The sequence below is a fragment of the Pezoporus wallicus genome, unplaced genomic scaffold, assembly GCF_028554395.1.
Source record: "Pezoporus wallicus isolate ANWC-B61680 ecotype Strahan unplaced genomic scaffold, APGP_CSIRO_Pwel_v1 contig_9719, whole genome shotgun sequence".
In the NCBI taxonomy this organism is placed as follows: Eukaryota; Metazoa; Chordata; class Aves; order Psittaciformes; family Psittacidae; genus Pezoporus; species Pezoporus wallicus.
The window spans coordinates 1,186,617-1,214,600 of NW_026642910.1; the positions used below are offsets into that span (position 1 = coordinate 1,186,617).

Genomic DNA, 27,984 nt, shown 5'->3' on the forward strand with positions numbered 1-27,984 from the left:
GGAGGTGGGAGGTACCGGAAGTGGAGGCGGTAATGGCGGCCGGTTCCCGGTGGTGGATATAAGCGCCCCGGGGGGGGGGCCGATTAGGGCTCGATGTGTCTCGTTGTGGGTCTTATGGGGGGGTCTGTGGACTCTTGTTCTATAGCAGTGCTGTCTCCGGTGCTTATAGAGCTTCTCTGCTAAGGTATTCGGGTGGCTGGGTCCCGGTGCTCGGAGTAGGAGCTTGGTCTGTTGGCCTGTGGTAAAGAGCTGTGTTTGATGGGGGTTTAGTGAGACCCGGTGCGTGAGCGCGGTTGTTTGGGTCTTTAAGGGCCCTGTTCTATGGGGATGCTTTAATCCTTAGGGAGGAAGCCGGCTTTGTGGGGCTCTGTTGGGCCTCCTGAAGGAGCCCCGTCTGTCGGGCTCCATTGAGCCCCAGTGCCCGGTGAGGGGTCGGCTCTGTTGGGCTCCATTGAGCCCCAGTCCCCGGTGAGGAGTCGGCTCTGTTGGGCTCCATTGAGCCCCAGTGCCTGGGGAGGGGTTGGCTCTGTTGGGCTCCATTGAACCCCAGTGCCTGGGGAGGGGTTGGCTCTGTTGGGCTCCATTGAGCCCCAGTGCCCGGTGAGGGGTCGGCTCTGTCAAGCCCCAGTGCCTGGTGAGGGGTCGGGTCTGTTGGGTCCTATTGTGCCCCAGTGCCTGGTGAGGGGTCGGCCTTGTTGGGCTCTGTTAAGCCCCAGTGCCTGGTGAGGGGTTGGGTGGGTTGGGTCCTATTGAGCCCTAGTGTCTGGTGAGGGGTCGGGTATGTTGGGTCCTATTAAGCCCTAGTGTCTGGTGAGGGGCCGGGTCTGTCAGGCTCCATTGAACCTCAGTGTGGTGGGCTCCTGTGAGCCCTGCTGCCCAGTGGATGAGCCCAGTTGTTTGGGCCCTGTGCTCAGTAAAGGAGGTGGTTTTGCTGAGCTGTAGTAAGCATGGTCAGTGGGCCCATGAGGCTTATGGGACCTTAGAACAGTTGAGAAGCCTCAGGGCTCCATGAGGAGCCTGGAAGGTTGAACCTTGACAACTTGAAGCAGCTCTTGGGTGAGTCTCAAGTGTGGTCCCCTTGTCCAGCCATGCCAGCCCAGGGGCCATCAGGCCTCCGGTGCCTGCTGCTGGCCCTGGGGGCTGCCCTGTGCTGGCTGCTGGCCCTGGGGCTGCTGCTGGACCTGCGTGCCTTGGGGCTGCTCTGCGGGCTCCTGGCAGCATTAGGGGGGTGGCTGGGCCCTCAGGCTCTCACCCCCTCGGGCCGGCGCCTTCGGCTGGAGCGCTTTGTGAGCTCCCTCCAGCCCCAGCCCCAGAGCCCATCGGCCATGGGGAGGCTGGAGGGGGAGATCGCCAGCACTGTGCGCAAGGTGCTGCGGGACTTTGTCACCTCCTGGTACCGCACGGTCAGCACTGAGCCGGCCTTTGAGGCCGAGGTGGAGAAGGCCATGCTGGGGCTCACCGCCGAGCTGAGGAGGCGCATGGCGCGGGTAGACCGCCACGCTGTTGCCCGGCGCCTCCTCCTCCTCTGTGGGCACCACTTGCAGAGCTACCTGCAGGCTCGTGAGGCTTTGAGGTGTGAGCCCAAGGGCAGCCAGGCTCTGTGGCAGGAGTACAGCCGCCTTGCGGGGCCACATCCTGCTCTCCAGAGCCCTGCGGCTGAGGTGGACTATGCCAGAGCTGCTGTGGAGACCTTGCTGCAGGCGCTGGTGCCCCGGCCCCACTTGGAGACCCGGACGGGGCGCTTCGTGGTGGTGGAGCTGGTGGCCTGCAATGTGCTGCTGCCGGCCATCAGGAAGATGGCTGATCCCGACTGCATCAACCTGCTGCTCATCGGGGCCTTCTCTAAGAAGCCACGGAGTGAGCAGGCACCTCCTGCCCCCCCAGTGCCTGAGGTCTTGCCTGTCGTGGAGCACGCAGACCCCGCTCCTGTTGGGATGCCACCTTCCCCAAGGGCAGCAGAGGTGCCCAAGCGAGAGGCGGGGGCTGCGGGTGATGAGGGAGAGGATGTGGTGAGCAGGTTGTGCCACACTGAGGAGCCCTTCCTCCGCCCACGAGCGCTGGGCTCCCTCTTTCCCTGTGAGGGTTTGGAGCTGGAGTCTCCTGCTCCTGAGGTAGGCCAGGACGTGGACTTGCTGGTGCCATCCCCTGCAGGGGAGTTCCTTGAGGAACCTCTCCAAGTTGCCTCCGCTGTTCTTGAAGGACTGGATGTTGCAGGGGATGGTATAGGGGAGCTGGAGGAGAGCATTGCCACCCCTTCTGCTGTTGTGCTGAGCTCCTGTCCAGACATCCAGATCGACCCTGCAGTTGAGAAGGAAGAAGAAGCATCAGTTGTCCCTAAGAAGTCCTCCTCACAGAGGCCCTCCAGCTTGGGGAAAGACCTGGGGGCAGCAGAAGGCCCATCACAAAGCTCTCCAGACCCTGGGCAGGCTCTGTCCCTGCTCTCCTCTTCCCCAACGGCCTCCATCAGCACCTTCAGCTTTGAGCCCCTCAGCAGCCCTGATGGACCAGTGGTCATCCAGAACCTGCGGATAACTGGGACCATCACTGCCAGAGAGCACAGTGGGACTGGTTTCCACCCCTACACCCTCTATACTGTTAAGGTAAAGGCTGTCCCAGAACTCACCCCTTATCCAAGATCCCTATCCTGGCAGGGAAGCATGGGATGATTGATGTTTGGGAAAGAGGATTTGCCTTGTGTGTGGTTCTACAACAGATTCTGGCAGTGGGGCAATACTGGCCTCAGTGGTTTGTGGCTGTCTGGGTGTGGGATGGGGTCCTGCTCTTGGCCAAGGGTTGCGTGAGGCCAGTTGGGTCCTTGGTGCCCATCGTGAGGGGTTTGCTTGCTCTGAAGCTGCTGCTCTTCACAGAGGGCTCAATCTGAAGCCATTGGTGAGGACCTCTGCGGGGTCTGGGGCTTGCAGGGACCACAGGAGGGTTGTGCAGGGCTCTGCAAGGATCATTCTGTTGCTTTCTCCTCAGTATGAGACAGCCCTGGAGAGCGAGAGCAGCGCGGGCGGCCTGCAGCAAGTGGCTTATCACACCGTGAACCGCCGCTACCGCGAGTTCCTCAACCTCCAGACCAGGCTGGAGGAGAAGCCGGAGCTCCGCAAGCTCCTCAAAAGTCAGTGTCTGCATCAGCTCTTCCTCCCTCTCACCCCAGCCTGGGCTCTGAGGGTATCCCATCCTGCCTGGGCAGCTCTGGATGCTGGGCTCTGTGGTACCCGTTGGTGTGGGAGCACTGGGATCTTCTTGGTATACAAGAAAGTAGAGTAATATGAGCTTTTTAACAAAGAAAAGTGTGTTTTCTCATGCTGCTTATGTATAAAGCTTCACTGAGCTTAGCAGGTTCCTACCTAACCCTCTGCTTCTGATAGATCTGAGGGTTCAGCTGTAAAATTGCTTTGCTGAGGAATTTTTGGGCCCTGAGTGCTGTAGAGTCCTTGTGCTAAACTGGTGTTTGTGCTGCCTTCAACTTGAAAGGTGAATGATGCAAAATCCAGCAGAGCACAAGTTCTCTAGGGTCTCATGTGGCTACCCTGGTTTGAGGGGCATGTAGATCATCTTGGGCTCTACACCCATGCCAGGCAGTGTGTAGTGATAGCTTTCAGCCATGAAAGCATTAAGGTTTTAATAAACTTGTTGCTGTTGGGTTTGTTCCCTTTGTAGATATCAAAGGCCCAAAGAAATTGTTCCCTGATCTCCCATTTGGAAACATGGACAGTGATAAAGTAGAAGCCAGGAAAAGTCTGCTGGAATCTTTCCTGAAGGTGAGATATTTGTTGTGTGCCCTTGTGAACTAGAAAGCCAGAGCTTGGGACAGCTCTAGAATGAGTGGAGCACATCAGATCTCTTCCCAGCTTGCTCATGTATAGCATAGGTGGAAGTTGACTCCCAAAAGGCCTAAAGCTCCATCTTTCCTTGCAGCAATTGTGTGCAGTGCCTGAGATTGCAAACAGTGAGGAGGTGCAGGAGTTCCTGGCCCTGAACACTGATGCAAGGATTGCCTTTGTGAAGAAGCCTTTTGTTGTCTCCAGGATAGACAAGGTAGACAAGTGGGAACTGGGCCACTTAAAACTGCACCGAGGCATGTCTTTTAGCCTGTAGTTTCTGTATGTGGATGCTGCAGGAGTAGCCAAATAGGCTTGAATGCTCAGCTTGCCTGGAAAGCCATAAAGCTACAAAGAAACTGGGGCTTTTAATAGAAAATAGAGCTCAAGCTGAAAACTCCTATTTCTTCCCCAAGAAATAAGAATACAGGCAATAACTGATAGCACTTGTGGCTCTTGCAGATTGTTGTCAATGCCATTGTGGACACCTTGAAGACAGCATTCCCCAGGTCAGAGCCCCAGAGCCCCACAGAGGATCTCAGTGAGTCTGAAGTGGATGGAAAACCTCAGGCAGATGGGAAGAAGGGCAATAAGTAAGAGCTCCTTCAGCTTCTCTGTGCTTTGTGCAGAGCAGGGACTTCCCACATACACTGACTCCACTGTGACTTGGTGCTTCATGTATTGTGGGCAGTACATTGCTGTTGTACTCCAGCTGAGTTCCTTTCATGTGCTGAGTAAGGGTAGTTGACTTCTTGCTTTGAGTTTCTAGGAGCACTGAGGCTTTCACAGAAGGTGGGTTTCTGCTTGAGGGACCTCTGAGGTGGTGACAAGGAGAATTGCTTTTTAACCTTAAGCCTATAGAGCGTGGTGAGGCCTTGCACAAGTGAAGGTTCACTCCTGCCTTGCCCATGTGCTTCACACAGTGCCATCTGCCTTGCTCAGCACACTGGAGTATCTCTTCAGGAGCACAGTTGAAGGTTAAGCATCTCTGTTGCTCACAAAGTGTGTATTTGGTGGTGCTGGCAGGGACAAGCCCCCTTGTGCTCATCAGTGATTGTTCCCTTGCACAAGGAGGGAAGGTTGCTCTGTGAGCGTGGCTTTGTTCTGGTAAATAGATGTTTTACTAGAAAAAGCTGCTTTGGGCAATAAGACACACCAAAAAAGTACAAGTTTTGAAGCATCTTGGCTGACAAAGGCATTCCTGAATGATAAACAGGCTGTTTTCCAATTAATTCTACAATCCCAAATGCCCTTTCATATCCTTCATGTGTGTGTTTATCACCGGATTGCACAATCCTGCTTGAGGGTTTTTCATCTCGGAGGCTTTTGTGAGCACCGTCCTGTGGATGCTGCAGTGCTCACACCTTACTGAGGAGAAATAAAACATAACTTACATATAACACAGGGTGGATGTTATAAAGCCTTGCCAGGCCCATGTGTAACTGAGGAAAAAGGGTTTAATGCTTTTGTTTCATGGTTTTATTGCCAGCTCTTAAGTTATCCTGGGGGAAAATGCTGTTGTGGGTCTAATGGGATGTGTTACCCTGGATGTGACATGGGACAAGGAGAGTTGATCCCAGGTCTTTGTGGGGAACTCATCACTTGCAGCTTGTGGAGGCAAACTGTGCTGTGTTTCTCTTCTTCAGGTCCAGGCTGAGGTTCTCATCCAGTAAAATTACTCCAGTGCTGAGTGTGAGTGAAGCACAGGATAGGATCGTGTACTCCATCAGGGAGGGCAGCTCTGTAAGTCGAGATCCCCCACCCCTTAAGGTCCTTCCATGATCATAATCGTTGCCCTGGCTGGGTGCTGCCTTGGGATAACCCATGTGCATGAGGGTTGTGGCTGTTGCAGAAAGGCACTAAGCAGCCATGGTTGTGCTGTTGGCTACAACAAGGTGTAAACCAGGTGGTGGGAGGCTGTTTGAGCAGTGGAGACCATGTATATCTGTTCAGCTCTGGCTGTGGCACTCATACACTGGTGTTTTTCAGGTCCCTGGCACCCTGTCCATGACTGCTATGGAGTCCTTCATCCAGAAGCAGGAGAAGCTGCTGGAGGCACTTCCCAGCAAAGGCCCTGAAGGCGAGGGAGGCAGAAAAGCAAAGGATAGCTCCATGCAGGATGATAAGGATGGGATGGACACATTGGAACAGGGGCAGCATCCTGACACAGGCTCTGGTGAGCTCAGCCCCTCTGTTAGTGCTTTACATATCCCCTGTGAGGATTGCTCTGGTCTTTGTTATTCCTAGTGAAATAGCAAATGGGGGCCTTGGCTCAGTTGTGTCACTGTAGAGCTTCACTTTAGGAGTACTCAGTACAGGCAGTGCAGAACTAAGTTACTTAAGGACGTGCTGTTTAAAGTGCCAATGTTAAATCAAGCTCTTGGAAACTGCAAAATGGCCAAATTAGGGTTTCTTAGTCCCAAGTTAATTTTTATATATCCAGGCAGTATAAACGGGCCTTTTGAGATGCTGTTAAGTGTGGCTAGATTTGGTACATACAGTACAAGGCATGGTGTTCCCTTTGTGCTTATAGATACCTCCCCTGAAGCACAAAGGTGTTATGGCCCCTCAGAGCAGTTATAAGATCATCCTGACCATGAGCAAAACAATGTTCTCTAATCTCTTTCTTGGAATAGCTGAGCTGTATCGGCTGGAACTTCCCAATATCTCCAAGCTTGGCAAGCTCTGACAGCAGACATGTGCTTGTGACAGGATGGGTCTGGTATTCAAAGACCAGCTTGTCTCTGAACACAACCCCTTGGTTGTTGTGGGGCTGCTGGGGAGCAGGACTGGAATGGGAGGCCAGTGCCATAGTGATCCAAGTTAGCTGAGCTCTGAAGGTCTGAGATGCTTCAGAGCTGAGCCAGGGCAGACTTCTCTGGCAGGGAGAGGGGAATGGATGTCTGCAGAGCAGCTGCCTACAACCAGTGTGAGGAGCTGCTCTGGGGCACTTCTGGGAAGAGGCTGGCCAGCAGCAGTCTGAGGAGGGGACTTGGATGCTGTGGGAATAAACAGAGCATGCTGATCCTCTTGGAGGTTCTGGTGGAGCTCAACAGCCTGCTTCAGGTCTTGCACAGTGAAGTCTCAAAGGGTGAAGCAAGTGAGGAGTGACTTAGGCATGGCCCAAAGAGGTGCTAAATGTACTCACACCTTGTCTTTTCCAAGTGGAATGGTCTGGAGTTAGTACAGTAGGGAGAGGAAGAGGAGGGAAGCAGAGGTGCTGGGGTCTAGAATCCTTCTTCCCTTTAGCAGCAGTAGATAAGTCTCACTGATGCTTTATAGGCAGAGTGGAGGGTTAGAGCATAGGAAGCTGCTACACAGGAGCTGGCAGAGCCAAAGCAGTAGCCTCAGGTTGAGATGCTTGTCTCAGGCAGGCTTATGGTCCATAAGCTCATTGAGGTTAACACCTATGCTGCTTTGGGGCCAAGCAGCATCAAAGTCATTCTCTAGGGTGTCAGATGTGCTTACACAGTGGGCTCTGACACCCTCCTAAATGGAGGATTCACAAAGAGCTTCTGCTGTCCCAGGTCTGTGTCACCAGGGCTAGGTGTGGGTTTGGTTTTACCTGATGCATCTGGTTTATCCAGATGGGGTTCATCCATCTTCCTGCTGAGACTTGGATCAGCCACACGATGGCAGCGTGAGGACACCAACCGCAGCCTTGAGCTTGGAAAAGAGCATGTTCAAAGAGGGGAAAAGACTTGGGGAGTGGGGAGGAAGAGGCCCCCCCCCCCCCCAAAGGGCCTTTCTCCTAGCCTTGCTTCTCACCTGCTTTGGGCCTGTTGCCATCCGTGTGTGGACTGGGGCTTGACAATCCCTTGTCTTAACCGAGAAGGAATTTGGAGCATCCATATGCTGCTCTGGTGCACCCCTTGGTAGGGAGGTTGGGGCTGTTTGAATGACATGGAAATGAAAGAGTGACCAGGGCAGGTCACCTGTGTGGCACAGGATGCAAGGCTGGGGAGAAGAATGAGGTTTTGCACCAGGTTTGCTTCATTTGCCCCTCCTCTTCCTCCTAGCAGACTCAGAGACAGCTTTGGCTGACCTGGCCCTGGATGTGCTTCGCCTGCTGCTGATGGATCACTGGAGCTGGCTGTGCACAGAGAACATCCAGAAGGTCTTTCACCTGCTCTTTGGGACCCTCATTCAAAGGTAAGGCCTCAGCAACCAATCTCACAGCTCTGGGAGGTGGCATTTGGGGCTGCAGTCTTCAATGGCAGCTGTGTGCACATAAATGCTTTCTGCCACTTCAAGCAAGGTTCTGTTAAGGAGATGCCAATGTATGTAGAGTAAATGTCTTGGAGCTTTGCATCAGGAGCTGTTTCCCCCATGAGCAGCAATTTAACTCTAGCAGGTAGCCTCCTGTCCTGACCAGTGGAAAGGAAGGATCCAGCCCTGGGAATGGGAAGCTCCAGGGAGAAGCTGGCCTCTTGGTCTTAACAGTGCTCAGGGGCTGAGCTTTTTCCTTGGACAAAAAGAGCATAAACAGGCACAGGGAACAGTAACATGTCAAGTAACACCTCAGAGTGTGGCCTCCCAGGGCCTTTCTCACTGATAGAGCCTGCTCTGATCCATGGTGGGCCAGTTGTGCTGTGCCTTGGGCAATGACCCACAGATGTAGTAAGGAAAGACTTCCTTTCCAGCTGGGCTGGACTTGCCAAGCTGTTCTAGGGCCAGTGCCTCTGTGTGGTAAGGCACAAGGCCAAGACACACAAACAGAGCATTTCTGTGTTCTTGTGTAGTTTGGGGACTATCACTAGCTGAGGGAAGGGTCCTTTAGAGTACAAGGACAGCCTTCCTGGCAGGATTGGGGCTGGGGGAGTCTCAGAGCAGTGCTTTTCCCACCCCTGTGCCCCCTTTATTCCTTCACAGGCATTCCAAGCAGGGTCAGAATGTGCAGGGCAGCACATTAGAACTGAGCTGGTAACTTAAGCTCTTCTCAGCAGAGGTTGCCAAAGTGCTTTGAGGCTGCTTGGCCATCACTGCCAAGTCTGTTTCTTGGGTGGGTGTTGCTCCCATTGCTCCCAAATGGGCTCTGGTCTCTTGAGGAATGAGCTGGAATCCAATCCCTATGTGTAAGCATGGAGAGCTTGAATAGGCACATCATCACCTCCTAATATGCTCCATCCGTGTCACACAGGGAGTCTGCAGCACTGACACATGGCATTGGTATTTTCCACTAGAGAACTGTCACACACAGCACATGGAAAGTGGAGGAGCTCAAGTGTTGGTGGAATAGGGAATGTATGTGTAGCTGCCCCACTTCAATGGCTCTGGGTGAAGCCACGTGTGCTATAGGCAAACCCTTGGCTGGAGGCAATGTTAGTGACTCCTTAGTGCTGTGATCAGGGTACAGATGTGACCTCCAGAACTAACCCCGTGTCCCTGGGACTGGATGTCTGTCTCTGTGCTGCTTTGCTGTTGCACCCTGTTCCTGAGCTGTGCAGAGGGTGGCTGAGACACCCTCAGTTTGGGTGTTAGGAAGGCATTTGCTGCTGGATATACTATTGACTGGCTTGTATGAGTAGTGTGCTGCTCCTGCAGCCCTCCTGTAGCATTTCTACCCCTCTACACCAAGTGTGCCTTGAGCCAGAGCAGGAGAACCAACACAAAAGCACCGAGAACAAAGTCCAGCTTCTCTGGAGAGTGATTCCTTCTCCCCTTTTGGGACTTGCAATGCCCACTGCTGTGACAGCAAGTGAGTACAGTTACCACAGTGATGATGGGACCTCCCTACTCTGTTCTATCCACTGTTCCCTGCATGGAGCATCCTACCACATCCTCTTTTTTTCCCTGTCTTCTCTGTAGCCAGAATCACTGGTGCTTGAAGCCATCAGTCTCCTTTGGCTGTCACAGAGGAAGGTTGTTGTATGCCTGAAACTGGGGTTGTTCAGTAAAAGGGAGGCCCTGTGTGTGAGCCTACATCCATGTGGAGCTCATCCCATTATGTAACTGGGAATGATCCTTTTCTGGAGCCAGGAGGAGAGGTTGGGTCCGTGCCTATGAAACCACTGCCCTGCTCCAGCTCTCTCCCCTCCCACAGGCTGGAAATACAGGGCTCTTTGAGCAGGAGGCTGCAACAGGAACCTGTTGACCCAGGGGAGGAGCTGGGGCTATTCTGGGCTCTGGGGGGGGTTGGTGGAGCAGCTAAAAAGCATTTGGAGTATCTGTGAGCTGTTTAGAGCCTTGTGAGTCAAAGAGGGCTGAAATACATGCATGTGACCCATGGCTCTGACCCTGTGCCCTGCCCTTGCTCTGTCCCCAGCAGCACAGTGGTCACCAGGTCAGTGTCATGCCAAGCTGGTGATGGCCACCACTGTGCCCTTCAACTGCTGCTGGGCTTTTCCAAGGCCTCCATCTGCCCCTCCTTCTGGAGGGGAGTCCCAGCAGAGTCTGTGGTTGGGAGCACATGGATCTGCATTGAGAGTGGCTACAGATGACTCTCAGCTTCTATGAAGCGGTTTCTTTCAGGTTCTTCTAGTTCTGGTTCCCTTTGTGAGTCTGGCTGGCTTTGGCTTGTTTTCCTTGCAGGGCTTCCTTGCTTGACCTGCTTTTCCTAAGGTTTGGAATATGGACAGGAAAACTGGGCTGAGTGGTCCTATGAGGGCTGTAGCAGCAAAGGGTTGTCTTTGGTTTCAGGTGCTGGATCTGGCTGGGATGAAGAGCTGGGTAAGGACACAGAGAGATGATCATCTGCAGCTTGTTAGTAGGTCTGGAGCATCTGAGTTGTTGCAGCTTAGGTTTTAGGGGAATTCTGTTGGGGTTTGGATCAGCAGGTGAAGTCCTGGTCTAAAGAGCAAACACCTTGACACAGAGAAGGGAACTGTGTGGGCAAGGAACAGCTAAAGCATATGGAAGAAGCCAGTGCCATGCTTTGGGGTAAGTACAGGCAGGATGCAGTTGATGTGAACACTGCTGGAGCCTGCAGGGCTCTGAGTTATCCAGATTTGGCTCTTTCCTGCCCATTCAGTGCACCTTTGATGGGAAGTGCAAGGCTGGGGGAGCCCCCTCACTCTGGGGGCTCACTTGGCTTCCAGCCCCACCAAATGAGAAGCTCTTGGACTGATACCCTTGGCCTGTGATGGACAAAGGTCCTGGGTTGTCAATTTAAGAGGCTAGCAAAGGGTCCTTGCAGCTAAGACCAGGGTTCCTTTGGTAGTTCAGCTCCAAAGGGTGCTGCAGCTTGTTCTCATGGCACGTATCCCATCCCTCCATGAGGGATGCAGCACAATGCCCAGCCATTGCACAAGATGGGCTGGTGCTGGGGCTTAGCTCTGGGCACAACCCCAGGCTGCCTTTGCCTTCAACCTCTTGCTGTCACTTTGGCTTCAGGGCCAGGGATAATGGCACTTGTGCAACTGCTGGTGTGAGCGAATGAGCTCAGACATTTGGGAAGCTGCTTTCCAGGTGGTGGGGTTGTTCTTTTCCTTCTTCCTTGATCTCTGTGCCAACAGCACTGGCCAAAACTAAGATCCTTGGCAGCCTCCTTGGTGCTCTTGACATGAAAGTGCCACCAGCATGGAGTGTTGCCTGAGCCTCTTCAATGTCCTTGAGTAAACCTGCTCCTCAAGCAGCCAAGCACCTGCAGCTCCAGGCCTGCTGGGAATGGGCAATGGATTCAGGCCAGCACTGGTCATCTGGAGCCCTGCAGGGGCAATCCAACAGCCAAATGCTGAGCCACACCTCACCTCAGTGTGGCTGCTCCCACTTCTGCTTGAGAGCTTACACATAGCTTACTACTCCATGTGGCAGGGGGTTGTAACTGGATGATCTTAAGGCCCTTTCCAACCCAAACCATTCTATGGTACTTGGAGCTTGGGCAGCACCTGGCAGAGCTAACCTGCAGGTGGAGTGAGGAAATCCATCTACTTCTGGCTTGCTACATGGAGGAGGTGATTTGGGCCCATGGAGTAAAGCCCTTTACAACCATGTGTTGAGGGGCTGGCACCAAGGTCTCCCTCCTGCAGCAGTGCAAGTGGGAACCACAGCCGAAAAGCCAGCAGTAGGGCTGGTATGAAGGGGAGCCAGCCTTCTGGCATCTTCCTCTTCACCTCTGGCTTTAGCCCGTTGTATTGTAGCTGCAAGGAGCAGGAGGAATGGCAAAAGCAAGCTGTGGGACTGTGTGTGGATGTCAAGTAAATAAAACCCAGCTTGGAAATGGGCCTCAATTCACTTGTCTCCAAGCACCTGGAAATTTTGGATCTGGTTTGGAATCTCTATCCCAAACAGTGTGTTTTTCCTCTTCTAGAAGCAGCATTCTTCCACTAGAATGAAGAATCCAACTCTGCTTTGATAACAGTTGCAACACTTTTAACTGCATCTCTTTTGATTCCATTTCAGCCGTTAGATCCATGCCAACTTTCTTCCTAGGTGTAAAGTAACCCACCAAACCCCAAAACTCCCTCTTTCAAAGAAAGGGTTGAGAGGAGCTCCTGTCTCCTTTTGGGTTGAGTTTGTGGAGGGTTAATGGTGGGTTTATGCAGCCTTCTCTTCTCCAGGCTGACCCAGCCCAGCTCTCTCAGCCTGGCTCCAGAGCAGAGCTGCTCCAGCCCTTGCAGCATCCCCATGGCCTCCTCTGGCCTTGCTCCAACAAGTCCCTCTTGTGCTGTTGCCCCATAGCTGGACCAGGACTGCAGGAGTGGGGGGTTCTCACAGAGCACAGCAGAGGGGGAGAATCCCTTTATTCCACCTCAGGCAACTCCTTGCAGCTTAATTTCTCCCTTCCTTCAAGCAGAGCCGTGCTTGGGAGGCTGGTGGGATGCTGTGTGTGAGGGGCAAGCGCTGGGTCACAGGGCTGCTGTCTCACTGGTCAAACACTCCATTAGTGTGCTCAGGCAGGGGTACAGGACGTGTTGTTCACAGCATATGCAACTAGAGATGTTTTATAGAGCACCATTTCCAGTAAGGAGAGGAGGAGAGTTTACTCTTTGCCTCCTTTTTGGCCAGGAGTTGAAAAGGACTCAGGGGTGCTTTGTATTCTTTGATTTATGGAGAGCTTTTTGTCTTTGCTGTTTCCTTCCTCGATGAAGGGTTTACTATGGCCTGGACAAGTGTGGCTTTGCTTTTGAAGGTGGTGGGGCCGAGTGTGGGCTCAGCAGGGAAGGCAGATGTGGGCTCATGCAGGTGCTAAAAGCTGAGCTAAGGGGGGGGGGGGGGTAATCTCTCCAGTTGTTTCCATTCTTCTCCCTGTGCTTTCTGTAGCTCCTGCTTTGATTTTCCAAGCTTTAGCTCCAATCTTTTACAGTCTAAGCACTGCAATGTTGCTGAGCCCTTGAGTGAAGGATGTTCTTGTGGTTTGAGGCACAATTTGGGGAGGAATTTGGGGGACAAGCACTGTAAAGGGAAGGATGGTGATTTAAGTACCAGCCCTTCTCCATTTCCTAAGAGGCAGAGGCTTGAATGCCTTTTGCATTTCCAGATGCTGCCTTTTCCTTAAATCCTTTTAGGTCTCAGGGGTCTTTGAGCTCCTGCTTAGCCATGGTAACTGCCCTGAGGGAAATGGAGGCCTTCTTCTGGGGTGGCAAGGAGTAGATGTTGAGCTGGAATTGCTACTGTTTTGCACAGCTTGCGTGTAGTTAGTTTGTTATACACCTAAAGCAGATTAGGAGAGGTTTTCTTGTCTCTGTCTTACTGTGGTCTCCAGTTTGTGTTTGTCTGAATCATTGTAATTCCCACTTACGGGGGATTCACAACTGCTGGTCCGTTGTTCTTTTCCAGCCTAAGCAAATCCAGCCTTTACTTGCTGAGTTGAGCTTGCTCTATCTGCAGGTGAACCCTCTGGGGATTCCACTTAAGAAAGAGCACCCAGCTCACAGGAGGCAGGTAAAAGCATATCCATGCATTGTATTTTGCCTCTTCCTTACTCTTAAGTCTGTCTTTACCATGGTCTGCTCCATCTCAGCATCCTTTGTTGCTGCTGGGTGCCAGAAGTTATCCAAGATACATCTCCCCCAGGCCTTTTTTTCCTCATTGCTGGGGCATTTCTGCCTTTTCTATCTTAACGAACCCCTTCATCTGATTTTGGAGTTCAAGCCTAAGCCATGGCATTAAATCAGCTCTTTTTTAGGAGTCATTTCATTCCTCCAGCAGCAGCTATTCCAAAGAGGACCCTTACAGCATGGGCAAGTTATGCACCTCCAAGACTTTGTAGCCTTTGCAGTCTGTCTCTTTGCATTGGGCACTATCGAAGCATTTGCATGTCTGAACCCAGGAGGTCACTTGGTCTATTTGTGGTCTCAAGTGAAGTGTAAGGAGATGGTTTGGTGATGGGTTTATTTTGCTTGCTTTCTTATTAAGGCTGCTTCTTCATGAAATAGCAGAATGGAAATAGTAAGTCATTTGGATGGCTGAGGAGTTACTATTTGTGTTTCTTGCTGGATTTATTTCTACCTGGAAGCAGGGGGAGGGTGTGTGCTTCTATGTGGCACATGGATCTCAAATGCTTAGTCCTTTAATAGTACTAAAAATCATCTGTGATCTGCTGGCAAAGGTCAGCTGTGGACCAGCACATAGTTGGAGTTCCTGGGTGAGAAGTGCGAGCTGCAGCTCCTGGTCCTGCGTCTTCCAGATGGAAAGTCATAGGATGGAGAGGAAGACTCTTGGTGGCAGGTTACTCTTTCCTTTTGAAGGATCTGAGAGCATCAGCTGCTCTCCCATGGATGCTGAGCCAGATGAACCAGTCCTGACAGTTCTTTTCCCAGTGCATTTGGAATGGGTCCGTGCCCTGATAGACAGGAAACAGGGAACCTAGAGCTCAGTTACTCCTTCCGTTTGCACCCACTTTTGATTTCCTTATCTTTTTCTTGTCCCCTTCCCTGTCTAGTTTCTTCTTTGTATGTTTTTGGTGGTGTTTTCCCCTCTTCCTAGCAGCGAGCATCCTGCTGCTTGAGCAGCTTGTGGTGGACCACGTCGGCCTCTCCTCGGGAGCATCCACGCGGCACACAATGGCGCACCATGGGATAAAAGCAGCAGAGCCCTTCTCAGCTCCTGCTATGTGCTTCCCAAAGCAGAAGGCAGAGAGCTGCCAGACTGAGTAAAGAATCCATCAGGGGTGTTTTGGTGGCTTTTATGGAGATGAGATGAAATGATAGGTTGGTTGTGCAGGGCCTTCCAGCAGTTGTCAGCTCAGCCCACTGAAGCCAACAGCTTCAGATGTGTCTGAAGCCATGCCGTCTTCTCCAAGTTCAGTTTCAGCCCACTGTTTGCTTGATTTCTTGCTGGTTTAGGAGCACTGCTAAGACAAAGCAGGATGATTTGCTTTCTGCACTCTTGTAGAGCATGGTAAGTGACTTGTTGAGGTGAACTGCGAGTCAGTGTTCAGTCTGATGTCCCTCGGCGCCTGGTTGCGCTGCTTGCAGTGCTGTCCCCAGGTCTCTGAGCTTGTGTTGCTTGTCAAATGGTTTCTCCATTAGGAAGAGCAGGTTGTATAAGAAACCATGTTAATGAAAAAGCCTGATAATGAAAGCTGTTGCCCCTGGAGGAGTCTCACTTTACTATTTGAATTTGGTTGAGGATTTAACATGATCCAGGGTGTTAAACTCAAGTGCCGGCTGGAGATAAAAACCCTTCAAGCAACTAGATTTTAAACAGGCAACACTGATGGGACAGTTTGTCCTCTAAAACAGGTAGAAAGTATGCTTTGGGTCTCTGACACTGTCTGCTGGCTACGTCAACACACCTCATGAGGCTGAGCATTAATGTATTTCCCCATTTCCAGTGCTGTTACTTGGAATGACCCAGGAGCATTGCCCTTGCACCAGTAAGACCTTGCTTTGAGACATAACAGCTCTAACTGCTGCATCAAGGCTCATTGTCAGGTTCTTTGGTGCTCTTTGCTTCTGCAACCCCATTTCCTCCGTCTGCATCCTTCAAGACTTGCAGTTTGGCACCTTATGCTGAAGAAGGGAGCATCTTCTTGCAGCCTCGGTCCCAACGATCACTACCTGCTCTTTCCTTTGCCCCTTTAGGTGTTGCTATTCCAGCTCCTCCACTCGTGGTGTCCCAGTTGTGTGGGGAAGGAAGCCCTTGGCCTGGCTGCCTCGCCTCAGAAGAATGCAGACAGTCTGGCAGAGGGCAGGTTAAATAAAGTTTGCCTTGGCAGGGCCCGTGCTCTTGGATGTACTATGAGCTGCCGGGGCGGAGTGGTGAGGGAATTGCAAGCACGAACACAGGCTGCCAAGAGGAACGGGGCTCCTGGCCCTGCTTCCCGACTGCTCTCCCATGGGACTCTTGTACTGGCCACATCACAAGCCTTATCTGTATGCCTGTGCCTATCCCAACCCCTTGCTGATGTTCCTTCTTTGCTCTGGAGGATGTTGCCAGCGGTGCTGCACCACTGAGTCCTGGTCTTGCTGAATGGATGGGGACCCTCCTGGTGGGCTCTGTGGCATCAGGGATTCAAATCCTTATTCAAGGGGGAAGGATTTTAGGCAGTGGCAACTGTTTGACTGATGGCTGTAGCTTTTGCTGTGACGTGGGGAAGTGATTTCATGTCTGGGCAAGGGGGTCTGCACCACTGGTTTAGTCACAGACTGATTTGGGTTGGAAGAGACCTTAAAGCCCATCTAATTCCAACCCCCTGCCACAAGCAGGGGCACCTTCCACTAGAGCAGCTTGCTCCAAGCCCCTGGGTCCAACCTGGCCTTGAACACTGCCAGGGATGGGGCAGCCACAGCCTCTCTGGGCACCCTGTGCCAGCGCCTCAGCACCCTCACAGGGAAGAGCAGTTATAGGGCTTGTTTCAGAGTTAAAACACGACTGCCTGCAGCTCTCCGAATGGATATGACTTAGGAGGTTAAGGCCAGTCATATCCTTTAGCATGCTCCCTTTAGGGACCAGTTATTTGGTTGCCTGTGACAGAAGGGTGATGGTGCTCCCCATGGCCTTTGCTTTTCCCCTGTGACTTTACAAATGTGTTTGCCTGTAAATTAAGGGCCATGTGTCCACTTCTGGTGCGTGGGGAGACTCTGTACTTGTGACACTGGTGTATAGACTTGCAAGCTGAATGTGAACTTCCCCAGTGAGCTGCTCTACCCCTCTAGGGCCTCTGATGGGCAGAAAGCTCCCACGTTGGTACCAAGCCTGTCTTTTCCTGACCTTTCCTTCTCTTTCCCTCTGCCCACAGGTGGCTGGAGGTGCAGGTAGTGAACCTGACCTGCACCCAGCGCTGGGTCCAGTACCTCCAGTTGCTACAGGAATCCATCTGGCCTGGAGGGCTCTTACCAGCAGTGCCCAAACCAGCCAGGACAGAGGAACAGAAGAAAGCAGCAGCAGAGCAGGCCCTGCAGAGCCTCATGGGCATCTTGCCTAGTAAGTGTGTCCCAGGGATGTCATCTGCCCTTGAGAAAGGAGCTGTGTACCAGGCTGGGGAACCCTCAAGTGCATTGGAAAGGTGGTTAAACACTGGGAAATGCTCATGGCCTTAGAGTTGCAATGGTTTCCTGCAGGCAAAAGCCACTTTTCCAGTTACATTTAGGGAGCAGCACAGCATAGAGAGACCCAACATGTGTCCTGGTGGTTCCCAGCTGAGGGTGGGCTCAGCAAAGCCAGCGCCACATTGTGGTCCCATCTGCTGCCAAAGGATTCCATTGCTGAGAGGAACTGTAAGAAAAAGCCTTTGGCTTCACTCTGAAGAGTGGCTTTTCCAATTGGGTTGCAGTCGTGCTGCAGTGCTTGACACACTTGAAGCTCTCTTGAAGCTTGACACAAGGACCTTTGGCATTAAAGCAGCTGCTGCATAATCCATGTGAGTGTGCTCTGAACTTTGAGCTCTTTCCTGCAGCATAAGAGGCCTTTACTATCCTTTGGGGATGAAAAAGCACTACCATTAGATGACCTTCCAGCCTGGAATGCTTTCCAGCATTCAGTGCTGTCCCTGGCTGGTTTTTGTCATGGTAATGCTGAATGGGAGATGCCTCAGGCTTGAAGCAGCATCATAAACTTTGATTTACTATCCACCAGCTTCAGACCGACCCAGTTTTACTACTGTGGAAATGTGCCATTCCTAAAACTTTCTCTGTTATTGACAGATGTGGTCCAGGAAATCCTTGGAACCAGTAAATGTCGGATGAGCTGGAATGTGGTCCTGGAGTCCCTGAGCCAGCCTGTCATCAATAGGTAGGTGGGTTATGGTCTCTTTACCCTGATAGTCTTTGTGATAGGGATTGTAAGCTCCACTGAGGGCTTCACCGTGACATGAATGCTGCTTGGCACAGAACACATCTGGCTCATGAGGATGGATTTGGACTGTGAGAGGGCATCCGGCTGGCTTAGTATGAAGATGCATGTTTAGGACCTTGGTCTGGCTGGAGAACATGGAGCCAGTGTTGTTCATGAGTTTGTGGATATCAAGGGACTGTCAAGAGTTAGAGAACTTCTGGTTTAGTTTGGTTTCAGCTGAGCTTAGGGAGCTGCATTTGTGTTTGCTGTATACCCAACACTATGGAAAGCAGTGTGATGAAATCTGTGTCACCTCACTCCAGGAGGTGCCTTTGTGTTCAAACACCCACTGCTTTGTGGGGTGGACAAAACCTGACCCATCCCTTCAAACCCTGCTTCTAGGGTACCAGATCTTTGGCACTGAGGATACTTCTTCCTTGCGTGAGCTTTGGCTTCTGCATGTGTGGAGCTGCTCTCCCAGCTCTGCTCTGCCCTCACCAGCCTCAGCTTTGTCTTCTCTCCCTTTCAGGCACCTGGTTTTCTGCCTCTTGGACATCCTGCTGGAGTTCTTGGTTCTGAAGGGCTCCAGCGAGGAGCTTGGGACCTCATCTGTGTCACCATCAGCCCCCAGTGGCCTGGACAAAGCCCATTGAGCAGGGCTGCTGTAGCCAGCAGTGGAGGAGAGAAGCAGCTGCTGGCATGGGATGGTTTCATTTCCAGTGTTCACTGAACACATGTGGGAGCTGCTTGGAAAGAAATGGCCCAGACAGTGCTAAATGAAGCTGCTTCCAGGCTTCTTGTGGCTGGGTAAGGGATTCAACCCAGTGCCAGGGGCTATGTAGCATCTGTCTCATTGTTGGAGAGCCTGCAGTGAAAATGCCTGACCTGTGCTGAGCTGGACACTGAGGAGGATACTCAGGCTGCCCTCAAAGCCTGTTGTCTCACTCTTGTGTTTCTAACATCTAAAGGCAGATGGCAGGTAGGGTTTGTTTCTGGCACACCATCAAGACTTGATGTGATGGGATGTGGATGATGGATGTTTCTCCAGGAGGACCAAATGCTCTCTAAGCAGCCTGCCCTGTGCCTCTGCCCCATCATCTCCTCTACCAGAAGGAAGCATGTGGAGCTTGGGAATGTGGTGACAGCCCTGAAGTGAATGCTAGGGACCCATCCCCACTGCCCAGAGAACTGGGAGGTGGGAAGCAGTGCAGACATCCAAGCTGCTCTTCTGCTTTAGGGACCAAGATAAGCTCCTTCCCACTGCCACTGCTCCTTCACGGTTGTGTTCTGGCATCTCTTCCTGCCTCAGTAGCAGGGTACAAGTAGGATAGGCTGTGGTTCTGGTAGAGCTGTCCTCAGGCTCAGGAGGAGTGTTAGCATAGCTGCACTGCAGGATCACCTTGTGTTTTGCCTGCTGGGTCATGTTTTGAGTCCCAGAAGCTGTCACTTGGAATGCACAGGAGAAAAGGAGCTGCCCCGTGTGTGACGCTTTGCAAGTAAAGCAGCTTCTGCACACAAGTGCTTGTCACAGCAAGCTCTGGAAGAGGAGAGAGCACCTCTGAGCCCAGGAAGAATACCAGAGGCCTGGCATAGAGCACAGTGATGGGCTTGAGAGCACCACCTCAGGCTCTGTTGGTCATTGCTGTGTCACCGTGCCTTGCTGCAGCTGCAGTGTGCAGAGGAAGCTGCTCAAGGTCATGATGTCCAGTGCCACCCAGCACAGAATGAATGGCATGTCATCTTGCTAGCTGCTTTCCCAGCTCATCCAAGGCCTGAGTGGCTCTGCAAGCATATGCTGCCTGGCTGGCAGGTTTGGGACAGGGCACATGGACACAATATGCACCAACAGAGCAGTCTGGGGACTTGCTCCTGGTGGGAGAAAGATGAACCGAGCAGTGCTGGAGCTTCCTGATGGATAGGACACTGCTCTTGATGCTCTCTACACATCAGAAGAGACTTTTCAAGAGGGAAGCCTGCAGGATACCAGCTAGTTCCTGTGTTCTAATGCCAAACGGTGCATTCCATCAGCGCAGTTCCTCAGACCTGGATACTCAGTGTCATTTTTGGAGAACAACATGGAAATCCAATGTGCTTACTACTGGAATTACTACAATACTTACTCCATTCTCCTTCCCAGGGACAGCTGCTTAATAATGGACACGCATAGTGTGTGCTGCTTCATGCTTCTGGTGTGTGAAAGTACAGGGAAGGATGAGCTTGCTGCCAGCATGTATGTTTATAGGGAGCCCTAAGGCCATCCCAAGACTAGGCAGGTTCCAAGGTAATGAAGCAAAGAGGTTTGGCATCATTCAGCAGTGGCACTTGTGAGATGATGACTTGCTACCTGCTTGGAAAAGGAGGGAGTATGGGTTAAGTAGCTTAAGAGTAGGTTAGGCAAAGCATTGGAGATGGTCCCAAATGGCCAAGCAGCAGGATGGGAAGCAGGACTCTCATGTATCTTTAAGCACAATGTGTGTTTCACTGCCAGGCTTACTTCCCTTCTTGGTCTTACTACTTCCATTTACTCCATCAGCTCTTGAGGAGTGGGAGAAGGAGCCCTTCTGTGGCCCTGTTGAGCTTGGTGGCTTCCTAGGTGCTTGCCTGTTGTTTCCTGATGGATTTAATGTGTTTGGAGCTTCATGGATTTAGGGGTATCATCAGGAGGCTAAAAACCATCATTCAGAGATGGACTTCACACCATGGATGTGGCTTTGGAAGGATGAGCTCACACTTCTCCATTCAGCATCCCTGCTGTGTACCCTTATCTCTGACATAATGCACGTAATCCCATGTTCAACCCTCCTGATGGACATAAAGGGTGGTTTCTGCTGGAGTGCAGCTGCAGAGCCACTGCTTCACTGGGATGCTGTGACAGTGGGCAAAGTTTGATCCCAAGGAAAGGCTGCAGGCTGCTGTTACGTTAGCTATAGAGCAGTAAACAGTTGGATGCTCATCTGCGTGTACAACACTCATTGCAGTGTATAGAGCTTTGGGACCCCACTGTAAGTTACATAGGAGTTGTGTTGAGCCAGAGCTTGGTGTTTTGGGAGTAAAGAACCACCATGCGCTGACTCCCTGTTGTATTTCCTGTGTTCAAACCCTTGTAGCAGGTATTTGTGGTGCGATGCTTCAAGTCTGTGGAAGTGCCCTGTCTTGAAAGCCTATTTTGTTCTGAAATGGGGAGCAAAGTGATGCTCCCAAGTACTTGTAACTTATGTCTCTGTGTACAATAATACTGCCTTTCAAACTTGTTTCTGTGTTGGGGTTTAAAATGGGCCTTTGCTCCTAAACTGCTTGTAAGCCCTTGGGAAGAGAAGAGTAAGGAAGGGGGAGAGTGGGAGGGTGGGTGGCATTGGGGCTGGGATGCTCCTGGAACACAGTGGCATATCCATGGCAAAGACGCGATTCCTTAGAAGCTTGGTGAGGAATGGGGACAGTTTTTCCCCTCTCTGGTAGCATCAGCATTGCTTTTTCTTCCCTGACAAGCAAACTTGTGGATTTAGGCTCTGCAGTGAGTGTGAGAGCAGAGATGTTTGGCCTTTCTCCTGCAGGGAAATGGAAGCCACCCAGGGTGATGCAGCCCCATCTCCACATCCTTTGGGCAGTGCTGCTTAGGAAGCTCCCCTTGCTATTGGGCCGGGAGGAGGAAAACTGGGAAGCTAAAAGGAAATGAAGAATGCCTGAAAATGAGCAATTCCACGTGAAAAGTGAAATATTACATCTAAGGAAAAGAAATAGAGGGGAGGAAGCAAAACCTGATACAATGAGTACTTGGGGCATGTATTATTGTGGATTAGTTCTGCCAGTGGAAAGGTCCCATCCACCCCATGAAATCCATTACCTCCGAGCCAGGGAGCATTTGTACAGCACATGATGTGGGGAGCGGGGTCGAAGCCAAGTTCCCCTTAATAACATCCACCCCAGGGGAGATTGGGCCATTTCCAGTGTCAGCAGCCAGAGGATGAAGCATTTATCTCTGCAGAGCAGTGGCTAATGAATACCAGATCCATTTAGGAGCTGTGCTCAAGAGAAGGAAACCTGTTCCTGCCTATATTTGGGACCGAGTGGGGCTTTATTGCTCAGTGATGGGGAGTGGGATGCTCTGTTCTCTGCACTGCAAGGTTGCAGGCATTGCCTTGAGATCCAGGGATGCGATGGGAGGGCTTCCCAAAGGAAGCTGGGGGTGAGCTCTGTCTTTGTGGCCACGGGGATAGCTTTTAGGAGTGAAAACCTATCAGGAGAGCTTTCCTTCCAGCCCAGAGGTGGAAGAATGGAATCGGGATGCTGCTATTTGCCATCTTTCTGGATTTAAATGGAAAATGCAGGTTTTGGCCCTTCTGGTTTCTTGCAATCATGCTGTTGTGCTGGCCACAGGCCAGTTCAGGTAATTATATTCTTCCTACCTTAATGCCACTCCAGCCCCCCTGTCTCCACTGGATATCCTATACCCTAATTCCTGTCTGGAACTTGCTTATTATGTTACAAAGTCTTTATTTTTTCCCTCCTCTGGGTACAAGTTGTGCACGGGGCAGGAGCCAGCCCCAGCACTGCTGAGCTGCTAAAATACTTGAGAGAACCTGCATTAGGCATTTCACTGGGCCTGGGAGCATCTCTCCTGAGCTGGGAAGGTAGATGATACATGAGATTGGAGAATCATGGAATGGTTTGTGTTGAAGGGACCTTAAAGCTCATCCACTTCCAACCCCTGCCACGGGCAGGGACACCTTCCACTAGAGCAGCTTGCTCCAAGCCCCTGTGTCCAACCTGGCCTTGAGCACTGCCAGGGATGGGGCAGCCACAGCTTCTCTGGGCACCCTGTGCCAGCGCCTCAGCACCCTCACAGGGAAGAGTTTCTGCCTAAGAGCTCAGCTCAGTCTCCCCTCTGCCAGGTTCAAGCCATTCCCCTTGGCCTGTCCCTACAGGCCCTTGTCCCAAGCCCCTCTCCAGGTTTCCTGCAGCCCCTTTAGGCACTGGAGCTGCTCTCAGGTCTCCCCTTCAGGAGCCTTCCCTTCTCCAGGCTGACCCAGCCCAGCTCTCTCAGCCTGGCTCCAGAGCAGAGCTGCTCCAGCCCTTGCAGCATCTTCATGGCCTTCTCTGGATGCCAGAGCTCAGTGCAGGACTCGAGAGCGAGTGTTGCCATCCCATTGAACACAGTGGACTGCTAGAGACCCACTTCTCAGTGTGCTTTAGGCTGGTGAGTGTGTTAATAGGAGGAAACTCTGGACTCCTGGATGCTTGCCTTACCTGTGTTGCCATTGCTTCATGCTCAATTATGTCCTTACTTCCAGATGGGGGAAGAGTCCTCATGTCTTTGAGAACACTGTAACTGTGCCCAGACCTCTCTACTGATGCAGCAGCTCAATCCTGCCTTGATTTGAGGTTAGCATCCAGCATAAAGAAACCCCATTTCCTGTCGTGCATAAGCGATGCTGAAACTTGAATACCTGGTTTCCCTTTTGGAGTGCAGCTTGTCTGCATTGGTGGCTCGTTGGCCTTTCTCTCCCAGTGTTTTTCCCTTTGTACAAGTATTTCAAGTCTCCTTCATTCCTTTTCAATTAAACTTTCTTCAGGTCCCAGCCTCGCTGAGCACTTGAAAAGGCTGCTCAGGCGGTACTTGAGGAGAGTGTCCTGTAATTCCATGTACTTCCTTCCTGTTCCCAGGCCCCTTCCCTCTTCCATGGCCCTTGAGGGCAAGGAGGGTTTGAGGGATGTGCTGGGGGGGGGGTTAGGATCAAAGACCATAAACTACTGCTTAAACCATAGGGTTACATTGGCAGAGCCTCATTAACCCACTGCTTCCCCTTCTTCCTCCTTTGCCCCTGCACATCCACCAAGGCAAACATAAGCTGCCTTGATGGCTGAAGGCTCAAGTGTGGGTGTGCTCAGTGTGGCAAAGCAAAAGCAAAGCCCCTTTTCCATGCAGGCCTCTTCACATTTATCCCCCCTGGAAGATGGAGCTCTTGAAATCCCGATGCTCTTTAACTTTGTCCCTTCCTCCCTTTGCAGGCTTCATTGTCGCCTTCCGCTCCACTCCTTGCTCTTTTGTCCTGGGAGAAGGAGGCTTTTAATCCCCTTGTACTGCAGATTAAAGCCATTAGAGCCTCCCCAAGCTGACAGGTTCTCAGAGGGGCTCACAGCCAGGTCTTTATGAGTGTTCTCTCTCTGTCTGCTGCTGCCTTTCTTCTCAGCACACGAAACCTCCCTCCCTGACCTTTCCCTCCAGAGGCAGGGGCTGTAATGCACAATCCCATGTAGGCAGTGACTGGGCGCAGCAGGGCTTGGGCTGCAGGAAATGAAGAGCATGGAAATGAGCAAGTAAGTAAGGAGAGGAAGGAAAGATGATGGGAATGAAGAGAGAGAAGCAAAGCGAGAGCCGTGTTTGGGAGCTAAATGCCAGGCTTGGGGCTGTGTATTGGGAATGTTCCTGTCTTTATCAGTGGACAAACAACGAACCTGGGACTCATTTTTAGTACCTGAACCCGCAAATCCACTCCCACTTTGCATTTGGCCCAAGAGTAACAGGTCCATGCACCTACATGTGCCCTGGTAGATGTTGAGTTTGTGAGCTTTTGGGTTCAGGGATGACTGTTAGTACTATGGGGCCGTGACAGCACCTTTGTTACTATAGGCCATCACATGATTGTACATCACCCCCTGAGACTGCAAAAGGGATGAACATGCTGCTCCTTTGATGAGGGTAGCTGGCTAAAAGTAAGTATGCTGATGGCAGAAACATCTTTATTACAGGGTCTTCTGGCTCTTTCCATCAGTCCTGCCCCTGCAGAATGTGCTGCACGTGTCCCACAGTCGTTGGCAAAGCACCAAAGAAGGTGGAAAACTGGCCCTAAGGTGCATTCCCTAGGGAAATGGTGTAGAATTGCCTCAAACAGGTCCCTTTTCAGGTCAGTGCGCACCATACAAGGATGCGTTAGGGCACAGGAGTGGTGTGTGATGCCAACACCCTTTTTGAGCAGGGAGGAGGCAGTTTGGAGTCCTGTTCTCCAGGACCTCCTGCCTGATTTTGGCCATGGTATGAGGTTGATACCCTGCTCCAGAGCTGTGCAAACATCCCATTGCTGCAAAGCTTCGGATGCTGTGCGAACCCCTTCAGCTTGAGCTGAAGAATACCACGCAGTACCTATGGCGAGTGAGTCATGCTTCAGTCTTCACTCACATCCATTTATCTGTGGGTTATGTTTGTACCTCCCTTGTGAAAGGACAGACAGAGAATGTGCTTGTCTTTACAAGCACCTTGAGAGCACAGCCTGGCTTGAACGGTTCGCTCAGCATCTCCAAATTCAGCTAAAATAGGTGCTGACCGCATAGAAGAATTCCCATCCTTAGTGGCTGTAACAGTGAGCCAGCTTACAGCCCTTGTCCTCCCCATCCGAGGGCAGCAGTGAAACGCTTTCAAAGCAAGCAATAAAAGTGCAACTGTCCCCTTCTGGGAACTCATTTTGGGGCATAAGTTCCCCTGCCAGCCCAGCTGGCTGGGAATGAAATGGAGCCGGGAGCTCCCCTCCAGAGGGGCCGTACGTGTGAAACGTTGCCATGTCGAATCCATCCGAATCCTCCACCGGGGAAGCCCCCAGCTCTGTAATTAGTGGGTTTCAAGCAGGCAGCCTTTTCTTTCTCTTTGTGTGGGCCTGCTTGCCCCCTGTGTGTGCCTTATAAGAGGATATCTGTAATGAAACTCACTGGGCAGAAGCAGGGAACAAAAGCCGGGCGCAGCGCGCTCGCCGGTGGGGATATGAGAGGCGCTGGGCTCCCAGTTGTGCCCAGTCTCTCTCTGCTGGGGCAGCACGGTGGGCTGGGGAGCCTCTTATTAACCTTAATCTGCAGAAAGGGGCTGGAGCCCCGCTGGGGCTTGGTTTCATAGCTACAGCAGCTCGCTCCCAAGCGTGCAGCCTTATGAAGGACCAGTCTCCCCAGCAACTCTTAATGCGGTTTTGCGCCGCGGTTGTCTAATCTGAGGGAGAAATGTCACCGTTGGCAGCTCCCAGCCATGGCCGGGGCTGGTAAGCACATATCCAGCTTCAACCTTCTGGTTGCTGGGGTGAAAGGGCCTCTTTATCTCCACGGGGAGAGGCAGATGAATCCCAGGCTCGAACAAGGAACCTGCTTTCCCTCCCCAGACGCTCCCCCTCTGCTTCAAGGTCTCTTTATTGCGTCTTTTAATTCTCAGCTGAGTGGGAAGGAGCAATAAGGCTGGAGAAATGGGGGGGGCAATAAGCCCCTCGCAGTGGGGAAAGGCCCCAGCCACCGGTGTGTGAAAAGGGAGGGCAGCGCAGGGATTAAAACTGTCAGCTTCATGGGAAGCACTTGCTGTTTAATAGCTTCACTTGATTGCAGTGATGTGCACGATGCTGTAAGAGCAGCTCTGAGCCATGCCCCTCGGAGAAGTCATCATAGAATGGTTTGGAAGGGACCTCATCCAGCTCTAACCCCTTGCCACAGGCAGGGGCACCTTCCACTAGAGCAGCTTGTTCCAAGCCCCTGTGTCCAGCCTGGCCTTGAAACACTGGGGCAGCCACAGCTTCTCTGCACACCTTGTGCCAGTGCTTTTATAGTGAAGAATTGCAGTGATTCCATTTCTGAGTGCCTTCTGAGCTATCATGATACAGGCTGATGAGAAAGAGTAGTTGAAACTGAACTATCACTTAAGATCAGGTTGTCAGGTTGCTTGTTCATCCTTTCATGTCTGGTTGATGCAGGATGCTCGGCTCCTTCTGCCACTAACCAAGCTGACAGCTCATGCCCTCCATCTGATGGCAGGTAGCAATTAGGACTTGTTCGTTGCACAAACCCCACCACTGGATGGGCTCTCTGCATCATGTTCTGTAGTTTGCTCATCTCTGAGGCCTTGTGGAGCATTAGCACTCAGTGATCTCTTCTCTGTGTGCTCTGATGCTGTCCAGTCGTGGCCTCTGGAGGAACCTGTGCAATGGGAACATGTTCTTGTGCTGGTAAGGATCTTGTCAATGTCATTGTGTGAGTAGGCCAATATAAATCCTTGGATTCCCCCCTTGTCTGCACCATGCACATGCTGCAAGCACCAGTATGCTTAATTCCTCACCCACCTTGCCTCCTGTGCCTCTGTGGATGCGGTCTTGGGGGAGGAAGATGCTCCCCTAGGGAAATGACTGTTGTTACAATTGAGAGGATGGAGTTTGCTCCTTCTGTGACAAAGCAGTGGAGACAGGTGATGACTGACTGGTAAAGAGCCTTCACAATGCTCTACATTGCTATCTGAAGAGGCAGTGTGCTGTTACTGAACAGCTTGGGGCTCCCTACACTCCATCAAGCTCTATTAAGCTCTTGCTTTTGTTCATGTAGGTGAGTTGTAATAAACTGGTTCATGGACTCCTTTTCAACACCCTGCAGCACAAATACATTCTGACATGGTTCAGGAGCTTTATTTATCTCAGATTGGTTCATGTTTATCCCAGATTTATGTGCATCTCCAAAGCAGCCCCTATGGACCACCTGAAAAGCCCCCTGTGCTTTGAGGCAATGGTCCTGTCATCACTGGCATGGAAAAGCAGGATGCAGGCCCTGTCCCTCGCTTTGCTCTCCTGTCCTGAGGTAAAAATAGCGGTATAAATAGGCATGATGGGCTGTGATGCTCCACCACCGAAAATAACCTGTTCTACCCTCCACCCCCTTCAGCAGGGTTCACCTGAAGCCCTAAAGCTGCCTTAGAACAGCTCATGTTCAAGTACTTCACACCCCAAGGGCTTGGAAATCAACACCAGTGATGGCTCTTCTTGATCGCATTCCTTTCCATGCCAGGCTGCCCGTTTCCAAGCCAAGAATGACACTAACCTCTCCTTTTTCTCCTGGGATGCAGATTGAAGAGACATTATCTCATCCATACTGAACAAGTGTTTGCAGGAGGTAGAGGATGCAGAAGGGGTGAAGGTGGGCGCACAGTGGTTAGGAATGAGGAAGTGGGATTGCACAGAGGAAGTGATGTGGGTGAGGCGAGGAATGGACCTCA

The 27,984-nt window shown here is 51.8% G+C and overlaps 1 protein-coding gene across 3 annotated transcripts; it reads left to right on the forward strand.

Moving 5' to 3' along the window:
• The first annotated feature begins 1,046 nt into the window (after window positions 1–1,046).
• Window positions 1,047–19,044, forward strand: SNX19 (sorting nexin 19). 3 transcript variants are annotated; one of them, XM_057433172.1, is made up of 11 exons: window positions 1,048–2,600; window positions 2,980–3,121; window positions 3,667–3,767; window positions 3,925–4,044; window positions 4,290–4,420; window positions 5,474–5,570; window positions 5,817–6,003; window positions 7,850–7,979; window positions 16,951–17,135; window positions 17,855–17,942; window positions 18,514–19,044. In XM_057433172.1, the coding sequence occupies exons 1-11, from the start codon at window positions 1,089–1,091 to the stop codon at window positions 18,635–18,637; spliced, it is 2,817 nt and encodes a 938-aa protein (XP_057289155.1). In that variant the 5' UTR covers window positions 1,048–1,088; the 3' UTR covers window positions 18,638–19,044. The 3 variants fall into 3 exon arrangements, 1 of the variants encoding a protein (XP_057289155.1); XR_008975352.1 differs by lacking the exons at window positions 17,855–17,942; window positions 18,514–19,044 and adding an exon at window positions 13,545–13,649 and having other exon boundaries at window positions 1,047–2,600; window positions 16,951–17,086; XR_008975353.1 differs by lacking the exons at window positions 17,855–17,942; window positions 18,514–19,044 and adding an exon at window positions 13,596–13,649 and having other exon boundaries at window positions 16,951–17,086.
• The last annotated feature ends 8,940 nt before the right edge of the window (window positions 19,045–27,984 follow it).

Coding starts and splice junctions, on each gene's coding strand:
- SNX19 (XM_057433172.1), top strand. CDS start 1,089: ATGCCAGCCCAGGGGCCATCAGGCCTCCGGTGCCTGCTGCTGGCCCTG. Junction 4,421..5,473: donor GATGGGAAGAAGGGCAATAA/GTAAGAGCTCCT, acceptor TCTCTTCTTCAG/GTCCAGGCTGAGGTTCTCAT. Junction 5,571..5,816: donor CCATCAGGGAGGGCAGCTCT/GTAAGTCGAGAT, acceptor GGTGTTTTTCAG/GTCCCTGGCACCCTGTCCAT.